The sequence below is a fragment of the Chanodichthys erythropterus genome, chromosome 8, assembly GCF_024489055.1.
Source record: "Chanodichthys erythropterus isolate Z2021 chromosome 8, ASM2448905v1, whole genome shotgun sequence".
Lineage (NCBI taxonomy): Eukaryota > Metazoa > Chordata > Actinopteri > Cypriniformes > Xenocyprididae > Chanodichthys > Chanodichthys erythropterus.
Genome location: NC_090228.1, coordinates 11,108,868 through 11,122,411, shown reverse-complemented (window position 1 = coordinate 11,122,411; position 13,544 = coordinate 11,108,868). Strand labels below are relative to the sequence as shown.

The window sequence follows — 13,544 nt, the reverse complement described above, 5'->3', positions numbered from 1 at the left end:
TTATTCATATACTGTACATAGCTACTTATGTAAAAGTTCCTGGAAAAGCTTGAGTATTTTGTCATCAGCTAAACTATTGTCATGTTAGTAACTCCCCAACACTTATCCTGGCTGTAAAACACAAATGCTAGCAATGCTCTGTTTTAGCACTCTTGTGTTTGTTATAACTGAAATCCTGCTTAAAGCCCTTTAGAGACAGAGAGCACTGCTCTGTTTGTGAACATCTGCACTGGTCATTAGAACAAGAGATGGCCTCAATCTTTCAGCTAGCTTCAAAATAACTGAAGAAAACACAAGACAAACTACACCGGGCTGCGCTGCGCTAGTCCCGCCGGACAGACCGGGCTAACCTTTAACAGACAACACAGCAACGACTTTGTGACTTCAGTGTCATGTCAGCTTACAATAAATGCGTTTATATTTGAGAATTATTGCTCTTATCAGCTGAGGGCGTAAACTAGAGCACCGGAGAACTAGAGAACTTCTGAACTAGAAGTTATGCATTTGTGACCTTTTCAAAATTACAAGGAGAGTGTTAGCAGGTTAGCCGAGGGAAAAAAAATGAGTATTGCACACCTGCACAGCACCCAAAACATAGATTAAACTAAAATAGCTGATTGGACACAGTTTGTGTTGAGGTCCACATACTGCGATTTTTCAAATAATTTGTCTCTGTCTCCTTAGGTGGTGACTCTTTGGACTGCTCAGTGGCACAAACCCAAGTATGATGCTTCTTATGTTTTCAAGGGCGATACTAGCCGAACATCACTTTGCACAAATGCGTAGAGCAATGATTGCATCCAAGGTACACTATTTTTTCTTTTATAAAGTATGTAAGCCACCTGCAGTTTTTAATACAACTACTTTATCTTGGCACTGTCCTGTCATTCAAAATGTACATCCTGAAATCATCATTTCATCAAGCGAAAAGGTAATTATATCTTTATCTGTAAGTGTGCAACCAAAATGAATCACAAAACCAATTCTGTTCAGCACAATTGGTTAAAGTTCCTGACTTTAAAGATTACTCTCATTTTGTTGACCTACAGATAAACATATGGCACATCCATAAATGCATACAATCTACGGCGTGACTCCAGATGCAAATACTGTATGAAAAAGTGAAAGATACATTTTTATGGTTCATTTCCAAAAGTTTACACAGCACAAGGTAGATGCGGAGCACAAAGTGGTTCCTGAATGAGGGGCGAGAGGAGAAAAAAATACAAGTTATTACAACCAAACCATGCTTTACATGTTGGTTATCTTTCACCGATAGCCAGCTTTCCATAACGGTAATAAATCCAGTCATGTTGACTGCTCTGTGAGTTTGCTTGCATTTACAATCTTAGTAAAACCACTGTAGAGGAAAATTGAAGTTGGATTTAAAAAAAAAATGAATGAATAGATAGATAAATAAATAAGTGGTCACCCTGCGCTGTCTTTAAAATGGATGCCTTGAAATTTACAGTTTTCCATTAACTGATGCCTAACAGCTTCCCTCTCCCTCCTTGCATCATGGGCTTTCCTGTCTGTAACTACTTTCTGACGGGGTTCATTTCTGCCCGTTTCTCAACTTAAATGTGTCCGTCGCTTTTTTGTCTGTGCCTTTTAACTTTATCGCACCCTGCTATGAAATGTAACCGCATCGGCATAAACACTGGCACGCCGGTTATTACCTTTATCATCAATGGAGATGTCCGCACGGTATCAAAAGAATCATTTGTTGTTGATCTGACAGGCCAATACCATTTACCCATATTTTGAGAGCAATACGAGCATAGAGTCGGACCCGATAATGCTTTCCATCAATAATTACCTTCTTGATGCTTTGAATATGAATCGAATGATATTCTATCCCCAGACTAAAACGATTTCTCCCTTCGACTACAAAAAACCCCCACATCATATTTGATAATACGTACTAAGGGAGACAGGTCTGGGAAGGCATAAATCTTTTTTTTTTTTCTTATTTAATTTGTTTTTGTGTGTGTTGCGATAGGGATTATTATTTCTCAGCTGGTGGGATCACATCGCTCATGGTTGTAGACCCCTGAAGAATTCTATTAACCCTGGTTATGTCAGCCTTAATAACATGCCACACTGCTAAACAGGACTGGATTGATTCTGTGCGGACGTGGGGGTGGGGAATCTTGTATAATAAATCCAAGCATAATTTACTTGGAATAAGAAATAGAACACAGAACAAAGAGGAAGGGATTAAGTCTATCTCTTATCTCGCCGGCACTAACTTAAGGAAATAAATAAGGAAACGATCCAATCGAGGGGAGTGCATTGGAGCGCTCTGTAGAACTGCCGATTGATTGGCTCGTCAATGAAGGCTGCTTTTCTTTTGTTGTGTTGCAGATGTGATTTGAGGAACTGGGACCATGCCGTACTCGTACCTAATTTGCTGCTGGTGAGGAGACGGCGAGCCGGAGGCACGGGAAGACCACTCATGTGATGGCCAGAATCGAATCAATTCAGTCACCTTGAACTTTGAAGATGAAAGAATCACATGGGTGCAGTTGGCCTCTCTCCTCCCTCGTTATCAGTGAGGTATTATTAAAAGGCTCTTTATTAAAAGAAATATTACAGATCATACACAACGGTTGCAACTAGTACAAACCATCACCGTATCACAAAGACTGATATGATGTCTCCTAATGGCACATCTGGTGCCATCTATCTCGTCACCGTTGTTGTTTGAGGCACAAACTTGTGAGCGTTGTCGTGAATGAAGATGCAGTTTAGCAGGGCACAGTCAATGAGGCTTACTGCAAGATGGTAATCTCAGCCTGCCTCTGGCCCTCTGGCGATGCTTTACAGTCACGTTTCCCCAAAGCCTGCTTGTGTACCGCGCCTAATGGAGACTCTCTCATCGCCCATGCCAAAATTAAATGAACTGTGCCATTTCAAAGCGCCTCCTGCCTACTGTAGCTTCTAGCACACTCACAAAGCTGTGACTCCCTGGAGCGTCCCGTTGAGCATTTACATCATTTTATATACATACAGTAGCACAAACGTGTAGGCGAGTTTACTAACATGAACGTGTGTAACTATTACGTAAAGACACAAGGAGAGTGGTTTGTAGACCTAGAGTACAGCTGCATGATGTGTTTTATAGTATATCATTTTTAAACATATTGCAAAACGAACAGTGTAATAATGCTGTGGTAACTAAATTATTGACTGTATTAATTCCTCAAGGGTTAGTTCACCCAAAAATGGCATTACTATTACTTGTTTACACTACATATATGATGTCACAAGTACGCACACTTAATATAAAACAATTGCAGGATATTCTCTACATCTCCATTAAAGGGTTAGTTCACCCAAAAATGAAAATTCTGTCATTAATTACTCACCCTAATGTGGTTCCAAACCCGCAAGACCTTTGTTCATCTTCCGAACACAAATTAAGATATTTGTGATGAAATCCGAGAGGTTTCTTTTTTATCTTCCATAGAAAGCAACAAAATTACCACATTCAAGGTCCAGAGGAGTAGTAAAGACATTGTTAAAATGGTCAACGTGACTACAGTGTTAAACTTTAATCTTAGCGGCCAATACTGAGCCAGCATTCGGAAATAAACACAGAAGCCTGCACTGCATTCACTGCGTCAAGTTCAAATTGTTAAATAAAGTCATTATTTTTGTTTTGTTTTTGCGCACAAAAAGTGTTCTCGTTGCTTCATAACATTAAGGTTGAACCACTGTAGTCACGTTGACTATTTTAACAATGTTTAGTACTTAGTACTTTAGTACTTCAGTACTTCTCTGGACCTTGAATGTGGTAATTTTGTTGCTTTCTATGGGAGCTAAAAAAAAAAAAGATGAATGAAGGTCTTATGGGTTTGGAACGGCATTAGGGTGAGTACTTAATGACAGAATTTTCATTTTTGGGTGAAATAACCCTTTAATGGAGATGCAGAGAATATCCTGCAAATGTCTTATGTTAAGTGTACGTACTTGTGACATGCACTTAAAATAAGAAATCATATGTGACCTCATATATGTAGTGTAAACAAGTAGTATTAATGCCAATGTGAGATAAAAAATGCATACTGTATAATTTGAAAAAAAAATTATATAATATTTATTTAAACTTTTTAATATTTCATCATGTATTACTATTTATTTATTAATATTTATTTGATGATATATTTAAAATAATGACAGTAATTAAAAAAGACTACTTGTAAATTGTGTGTGGCCAATCAAAGGTCAAATACCACAAACCTCTTCAGTCACACATAGTCCATGAAAAACACGATCTAAGAGTTTTACATTTCAATCATATTGTCATAAATTCTGGAGGATGTTTTTTTTTTTTTGAGAAGTTTGAGTGATGCTTTCTTTGGCCAGGATGAACTAGATATGTGTCATTATTTTCTGCCTTTGAATCTACTTTGAAAAAAATCGGCATTTTGGCCGATTTTAGGTGTGTGCATCTTTTTTCATTCTTGGATTGTTTAATCATTTGGATGTGAAGAATGGTGGATATACATTTGGTACATGGTCTTTTAGACGAATGTTTGTGACTACGGCCTTTTTCATTTGTCATTTTAAATCTTTTTAAATATAACTGAAATTGATGTGATCGCATCAAAAGTTACCTGCATATCATATTTTTCCAGCTCATTGTACAACCCTACAAGAAAGAAGCTTATGCACTCTTTCCTTTTTACTCATTAGGACAGAACTAAGAGGGTAAGGAATATTTTTTAAGGGTGACCAGACACCAAAGATATTAGAGTATATATTTGTCTTTTAGCCAAAAATGTATACTAGCAGACATGTTTCTTTAAAACTAATGCATGTTGGGAACATGGATACAGAAAAGTACAGAATTGAGAGGTTGGGTTTCTAAGGGAACCCTTCCATCAGTGGACAAAGGTAAGCTGATTGAACAAGAACCAGGGTGGTCTCCTGCTAAACAATGCCCTTCTATCAAGCCTCAGTTTGTTGATTGGATCCAACAAGTGAATCCATTGAAAACTCACAGAAATGGGAGCAGTTTATAGGCTCATAAAGATCCCCTTTGAGCTCCTTTTCTATTATGAAGAGCAAAGGATATCTAACAGCATGGGAGAACTCTGGGCATTAAGGGCGGCCATTAAAGCCAGTGTTAACAGCAATATGGCTTTTTGTGACACTTGCTTTGTTTGGGATTTGACGTAAGGCCTTTAGAGAGGTCTCTTTTAAATGTGGTACAGATTCAGCTGTTTTCAGTGACATTTTGTGCTTGTAGTGTCTAGAATGCGTGTTATGATACAAAGAGTGAGTTTTTCCTCTTACCGCAGGTAGTCCCTCCGACAGAGGATGAGGTTGGCTTTGGTGTACAGCGTAGAGCCCACCTCTCCGAGACGGCAGTCGCAGCAGGCGCACTTGAGGCAGTCTTCGTGCCAGTACTTGTCCAGGGCCTTCAGCAGGTAGCGGTCCTTGATTTTTCGGTTGCAGCCGGCACAGCCCTTTGGCTTGGTGTCCGGCTGGACGGAGAGCATTTGTATACCTGCGGAGAAAGGCAACAAGGGGCGAAACCAAGGTGAGAACATGGTTCCTGGTTACTTTTGAAAGGTAAATCATGTGCTCTGCATTTCAGTCAAGAGGTGAACACACACACTTTTTAGTCAACAATAACAAGAAGCCAATGTAGCTAACATCCTCCTCTTCCCCCTCTTTAGGGGAGTGGCCAAAGCTTGCCCTCAGAGCAGGCATTGTGTAGCCCTTTACAGGGCGTGAAAGGGCTTTGTTGGGTAGAGAGTGAACAATGTGAGCTCATGCTGAAGGCCTGTAATTAGTATTCTCCTTCCATACAGAGGAAAGTAAGCTGTACCCCGCTCCCCCCACTCCATCCCCTCTTTTTGTCCAGGCCCAAAAAGTTTCTGTCCTACATTTTTACAAGTACGTCTGATTCTGTACCATTGTCCTGCCACTGAGACAGTCCCCATTTCTCACCTTGTGCAGGAGAAGCTGTCAGAGCCATAGATTCCACCTAATGTATATGCTGCTCTTGGAGGGGGGTGAGAGCGCAAGCACTGAGAAATTGCGAACTTTGAGTGAGAGGGTCACCGAGAGATTTCTCAGCTGTGGTAAATTGAGTGTCTCTGTCTGAATTGAGGACCTCCCTCGGGATAGTTATAATGCGCTCTTCGCTGCGATGCGTTGTCCGGGCAATCTCGCTGAAATACATTTATAGAGGAATATGAGATTAAAAAGCCTTGTTTGGAATTCATGAATCTCTCTTGACAAGAAAAGTTTGTGAAACATCTGGTGTAACATTTTAGGACATTTTTTTTTGGTAGATTTCCCAAAAATGAAATTTCTGACATCATTTACTCACTCTCATGTCATTACAAACTAGTTTGACAACTTTATTGTATGGATAAAACATATGCAATGAAAGTTTATCAAGGCTTTCAATCTCTAACATCATCTTTTGCGTTCTACAGAAGTCATATTGGTTTGGAAGGACATGAGGGTGAGTAAATGTTGGAATTTATTTTTGGGTGCACTATCCCTTTAAATAGTCGTGCATGTCAACACATTTGGAGACCATTAAGACTCTGCCCTATAACAGAGAGAGAGAGTTTGCCGCTTCCTTTTTTTTTAACATGTGGCCTTGACGATAATTACTTTCAAAAATGATTTGCCAAAAGCGTGGCAGTTGGCCCTCACAGAAAATAAACAAGACAGTGCACCAATTAGTAAGACTGAGGACAGGTGTGAAATTGTTTCAATTCAACTGAGCATTACAATGCAGGGAAAGGAACAGCAGGTAGCCGATCCCTCTAGGGTCATAATTATAGCCTAGAGCAAATATCTGATGCAGTACCATAGGCTTAGACTGTGAACAACTTCTTTCTGCTGTAGGACCATGCTCGTTAAGATGTAGGAACATTCAATGAAAACGAGGCAAGGGATAATGATGATTCCTTCGACCTCGCTGGTGTTTTTATGCCGCTTTATTTTGAGTTTATTCAAAGGCGAGGGCTTGATGAGGGGAAAACAGCAAGGAGGCACATCAGACAGGTAGCACCGCCGCACTGTTTGTCCCATTGTGTTTAAGCTGTTGAGCTTTTAATTGGCTGGATTGGATTGTAAGAGGAGCACACGGCTGATTTCCTCTGCTATGCATCCTTGTTCTGTCCCACTCATCCGCACCATCCCAGCTCGCCTGGTTAACACAACAAAGTCACCGCCTCTCATTACCAAGCCAGAGAAGTTAGAGTTTCGACTCCCCTCGGTCCGCAATCATGGTTGGTCCCAAATGAATCGATTGTGGCACAGACTAACTAGCCCTTCTATTCAAAAGCCTGGATGCCCAATTCCATTTTCTCTAATGGGAGTGCGGGATGTTCGTGGCCTCATTGATTTCTATATCAAACGGTGAACAAAAGATTAATCTAACACACTGGAATCAGCCCTGGAAAGCCATTTTAAAGAATACAAAAACCGAATTATATTTCCACCAATGCAGAATAGTGTACAGAACTAATCTGGTAGTGTTTCCTGCGCTAATGTTCTATGAATCTACAACATTTAATCTGATTCCTGAAGACATGACTCTTATGAAGTTGTTCTTTTTAGTGAATCGGAATCATCGTAAGCAGTGTAGTTCGATTCCTGGCCGAATGTCTATTAAGAGTCAGTTCTTTTTATTGAATCAAAAACGTAGGCTACAGCGCGACTAGCATACCCCGAACCCCGAAAGAATGACTCGTATGAGTCGGTTCTTTTTAGTGAATCATATACATGCAGCGCTACAAGTGTAGTCTTATGAACCGGTTCTTTTGGCGAACTGATCCACTTTTGAATCAGTACTAGCTGTTACTAAATTTATCTGATACTTGATTGAACCGCAATTATTACTTTAGTCATGTTCGACTCGAAATGAACCAAGATAGCCTACTTTATGTATTAAGGCTCGTGGGACTTAAATCTGTGTCGCTACTGACTGAATGTCATGAGATTTTACATTTACAGATACGTATGAGTTTTGTTATAATTAGTAAGGCTGTTTTATGAAATAAATCAATAGGCTACTCAATGACATATGTGACCACATCTTTGTTTAGCATTTTCCTTTTATATAGCCTGAATAGTACCAATTATTAGACCGCATTTATGTTGCCTTACAGATGTCTATGAAAAGTCACTAACCTGTGTAAACGCATCTTTTGAAAGAACTGAAATACATGTATTTCTTATTTGTTATATAGGTTCTGCTGAAATATGAAACGATCTCAGGGGTTGGCAATTGCCGAGGGCAGTAAATGCAAAACGAATCGCAGTTTTCACGGAATATTTCTTCCTCAAGAGTACACAAAGAATCATTAATGGAACCGTTAAGGAATCGGAATCGTTACGCGCAATCGACTTCGCAACTAAAATCGTTAAATGCTCATCCCTACAGGCCTGGGACATTGGGTGTCTTTTTTTTTTTTGTCTTTGCTCTCTCACTCAGATCTTTCATTATGTCCCGTTCGCATAGTGATACGATGCTCTTTGTGCGCTTCACTGTTCGCAGATACTGATGGGGAAATTTCAGGCTACACTTGGCAAACACCGAGCGCAAAGTACCAATTTGATTTCACATCACAGCTGCGCGAGCCGGAGATGCTGACATTTCACCCTCTTATCAGTTTAATTACTGTTGCCATGGCAGCGTAGTGCACGGAAAAGGCCAATAAGATTTGCAGCTTGCAAAATGACGAAATGAAACCGTTAACGTGTTAGAAACGACGATACGCAACGGCACACCATATTAACGTTATTTACAATTGTTTAAGCAAACCACGAAAATCCACACGGGAGGGAAATGAAGAAAATGCGTCGCTTCGGTCAAATGCAGCTGTATTGGGTTAGACAAAACTGCCGCTATATGCATAGAAACATCCCAACTACTCAGCCACACGTTTAAACACATCACACTCACGTTGATATGAGGCAAAACAGAGCTCTTACCGAAACTTTTCTCCCTTTTCTGCATTGGTTGACCCGCTTCGGCTCCCAGAAACACCATGCAACAAGACGAGGCGTGAGCCAAAGATGCGCGTGAAGTGAGCAGCTGTATGCGCGCGAGGGTGCTTCGCTTTTGTTACAAGTAACAATCCACCTCGCTTCGCCAGAAAAGAGTGAAAACGTCGAAAACACCAATCAACAAAACACGGGAGGGAAAAAAAGAAAGAGCGAGCCGCTATCGCTCAGCGCCACACGCTGTTAAGACTCCGTTTGTCACAACAGTGCTCGACTATGAAATTAGATCGACCAGCAGCCGTGGCGAGGCAAGTGGCGGCGAACAAATGACAGCGGATGACAAAGGCATATGCTTTACCCCTTCGCGCGCGCCGTAATCTTATAATCCTATCGTGCCTCTCGCCTATTTCAGTGCGCGTACAGTAAAAGGCACGAAGTTGGATGTATACAAGAGACAACAAACAGGAACTCGCATACTAAAACGAAATCATATTTTCTCCAGCATTTACGAACTACATTTGTTCTGATGCCTGCCATATTTTTTTAGAATATAAACACAAATTCAACCTTGACTACATTTCCAACATCCAACTTTTGCAAATTCTTTCAAGCTTTAAAAAGTGTACTGAATATACAAAATGAATCATTGGTTTTATTTACAAACTTTAATGTAAAGAAAGTGCGTACATTAAAATGCATGTAATGCACATCCTACATGAGTCTTACAGGCTATATTATATCCAGTGTTGTTTAAGTGCTGTCTTATTGATTAATACTGTATATCTATTGTTTGTGATTTATAGTTGGATGTATGTTAAGCGTTGCAACGTAGTAAGATTTTCGCAAAAATGTCAACGCACCCAAGTTTGACTTTGCTGGATCAGTTTATCTGAAATAATTTTAATCACATGAGCAAATATGGCATACATTGAATTTTCTATTAAACATCAAGGACCACTAAAAGCAGTTAGTTTCGCTGTGTAGCTATTTAGGACCAAAAGAATGAGAGCAAGTTCGTTCGGAAAAGACAATTAAAGCACAGCACACTCACCTTCTTGACCAAGTTATGCAGAAGGTTAACTTAGGATAGAGCACCGACTCCAACTCAATATTCCTCGGAGCAAAAGTTCACGAATCTGACATTGCACCGCGGATAAGAGTGATCTTCAGGTTGAAAATAATGAGGTCCACATGGATCATCTACGAGTAGTTGTTCGCACCAAAAGCTACAGGTGTTCTCGCGCGAGCCGTCATGTATTGAGTATTCTGAGAAGGCTCACAACAACTTGCCCATCAGTGAGTGAGGAACGAGGAATAGTGAAGCCTAGCTTTATTATCTTCAAACCCAATCCCTCACCAGTGAGACATTACACGAAGAGGAAAAGGTCATTCGGTTATTACCGACAGCCGGAGTAACGGAGCGCGCGCTCGCTAACACAAACTTAATGCTCACCTCTCTGAGACGCGCGCGCAAACATGCTGTGAGCTCTGTACTACACGTTTAGACTCGCTCTCCCTCTCTCTTTGTTTTAGAAGCTAGGCAACAATTTCGTAGTGCAAGTGTATCATAGCAGAACCTATCTAATTCATAAAACACATCAATTAATGAAGGCTATACATGTGTCTATCATTTTAACGACAGCTTACTGTTTTACTAGTAGCCTAATTGTCTACCTATGAAAACAGGCAAATGCATTATGAAAAATTACAAAAAGGCTTTTACACACTAATGCATTATGTAAGAACCTTAAGTTTTACAAGTAACTTTTTTTTCTGTGTCATTAGAAAACCATCTAATGATGCTTTAGAGGAGCTAGAAGCCATACTGATCATTTCAAAAACTTTTTATCTCCAAATAAATCCTATAAAACAAAAATGGTTCTTGATTATGACAGAAACATACTTTGCAGATTATAAGGAACTGCAGTATGTGACTGAGGAACATTCAATTTTAAGAATTTAAGAAAATATATATAACATTACAGTATATGCTATTGGACTTGTACAGCACCGCTGAGAACATCAGGTGCAGATCATTTTTCAAATGCATGAATATTTTGATATGAAATCAACACAACCTAATTCATTCAGTATTTAAGTGATTAATTCAATAATTGTTTACAGGCTATGTTGGTTCAGAGCAAATTAATCAGAGCTGTGTTGATTGATTTTGAAAAACAATTAATCCAATCTAAAGCAGTGTTTTATAACCATTTTTATAACCATTCCTATCAATAAGTACACCTTTACCTGCCCCAAATCAGAAATGGGCTATGCTGGTTCATCATATTAATGTCATTTAGCATTATCATTATTTTGAAAGTCACATAACAACAACCAATACTGTTGGTGTAAAACAGACTCACCAAGTAGTACTTTATTAAACTTACACTTATTACGCACATTATTTTGTTTTCTGTCCTTTTGCAAAACCAAAATCTTTCTAGGTAACCCCTTAGTTGGAAATCACTGATATAAGGTACTTAAAAGGCTAATTATTTTAAGCTTCAACACACTGATCATTCACAGAAAAATAGAAAAGCTTGCCGACATTTTTTACCTGTAATCACTAATCACACATTTTAAAAAAAAAAACGTTTTAGTAAAAAAAATATATATATATATATCTGATGACTTCTGAATAAGCCTACGATATCTTGCATTTTGTGTGTGACCTCTTGTGTCTGTAAGTGTTACACTTATTGGTTTGTCTGCAGCCGCTTAGGCCTAAATCAAGCCGTATTACCCCAGGCCAAACAATGAACATTTTCCCTTATTGAACTTTCATGCTATGTGATTGCTGTGCACCTGCAAGATCAAAGTCCATGAATATCCAGACAAAAATTTTAGCTGTGTATGTGGGTGTGTGTGAGAGAGAGCAATACATTTCACTGTTTTCGCAGTTGCTTTTTCAGCCTGTGTTTCTATTCCTCGCCCATTGGTTACACCTGTTCACTCTAATTAGCACTGCTTGATGCCCATGTTGCCGAGGTAGGATGAATCACAGGCCTTCAGTGCCACCTACCCTCCCTCCCCACACACATACACATAGAGAGAGAGAGAAAAGGAAACATAATCACACACTCACTGTAGAGTTTATTTTCTGTCATGGCCCAAAAGTAGTCATTTATCGTCAGCCCAGTTTGGAAGTGACTAAACTGAGAATGTGGAGACAGAGAACTGATGGTAACAGAGTTGAGTAGTGGTAAGATTGTGGCCCCATGCCAATCACTCTCTGCCTAAAATACAGCAGTAATGAGATGGGTCATAAAATGCTCCTCGCTTCCATTATGAGTGATGAGATGCATTAAAGCTGACAGGGTATTACCTGCCAGTAATTAGGTTTTGTCATGGATTGAATTATTTCAAAGCGGGCTATCTTGGTAATCATGCAATTTGCGGGGGAGACGGTTTAAGCTGAGTAAAAGGGAGCGAGAGAGGGAGAGAGAGAGAGAGAGAGAGTAGGGGACGCTATAACCCCTTTTTCTTTCTCTACCCTCCCGCCACCACTTCATCTCACGCATTATCACGTCAATTATTCACCGAAGATATCTGAATTATTGGGGGTGATGAGCTAGAGAGTGCCATCATCAGACTGTGCCGCGCGAGGTGAACACAGCAGTCCGTCACGTTACGTGACGCTCGCGCGAAACAGTCCAGCCCGCGTGGAGGGAAGCGCGCGCAGTCTTGGCGAACGGACGTCGTTAAAATGAAGAGCTGCTTATTATTTCACCTAACTCTCTCTCACTCGCTCACTCTCCCCCTCTTTCCCTCTCTCTTTCACTCACAGACTTGCGATATAACGTCAGCAAAGAGAGGGATATCCGACAGAAGACCACCCCACTTCATCCGAGCGCGAAGAATGCAGGTTCGTTTTTGTGGTAGAAATGAAAGCGGGAGTTTAATTACCGGGCTTCACAAGGGAGGAAAATCTTTTTCGGGTAGGATTGGAGTAAAAAAAATATATTTCTTGGTACTCTTACCCTGGTTTAAGCCTCCTTTGAGCATCTCCAGCGACCATTCATTTCACGGAAGCTTCAACTTAATCCCAGTTTTAAACCGCTGCTAGTAACATACAGAGAATCTAATGCTCTCGCGCACCCACCACAGTCACTCACAATGTAATAGACGTAACCGACTCTAACTCTTCGCTTCCTTATTTAGGAGAGAAAAGAAAGTAGTTGGGAATTATCCCGAGATCCTTTATCCTAACAACCTTAATTAGAACAAAAGACCATCACCAATTAGTTCCGGTTTAGGGTCAAATTAAAACACTGCACGAATTAACGTTTCCAAGCTGCTTAATGAGGCTGCAGATCAGAATATGTTTGAGGAGGAAAAATCTGATTGAAAGATACTGTACCGAGGAAAAGTTGCCGATTAAGAGGAGATGGTAGTTCAAATATAGCCGGTTCCCTTGTCAAGTTCCAGGCGAGCGGGTTAAAAACGTGCAGCCCGCCTCAGTGCAACTCCTCCTCGCTCCCGCTCTAAAAAGATTCCCCTCCTTCTCCCCACGACGGCTGTTTCTTCGCTCGTGGTCTCGTTCCCTCCCTGGCAGC

At 40.3% G+C, this 13,544-nt stretch overlaps 1 protein-coding gene across 2 annotated transcripts in view; it reads right to left on the bottom strand.

Annotated features, from left to right (window-relative positions):
- The window catches only part of lmo3 (LIM domain only 3), a 43,287-nt gene extending 34,256 nt beyond the window's left edge, over positions 1 to 9,031 (bottom strand). Inside the window, exons 1-2 of one of the 2 annotated variants that reach the window (XM_067390971.1) lie at positions 8,974 to 9,031; positions 5,305 to 5,518 (exon numbers count right to left, since the gene is read on the bottom strand). In XM_067390971.1, coding sequence (XP_067247072.1) covers positions 5,305 to 5,518; positions 8,974 to 9,031 — 272 coding nt within the window. Of the gene's footprint in view, positions 1 to 5,304; positions 5,542 to 8,965 lie in introns of both variants that reach the window. The other variant, XM_067390973.1, reaches the window with a different exon arrangement.
- Between the last annotated feature and the right edge of the window lie 4,513 nt (positions 9,032 to 13,544).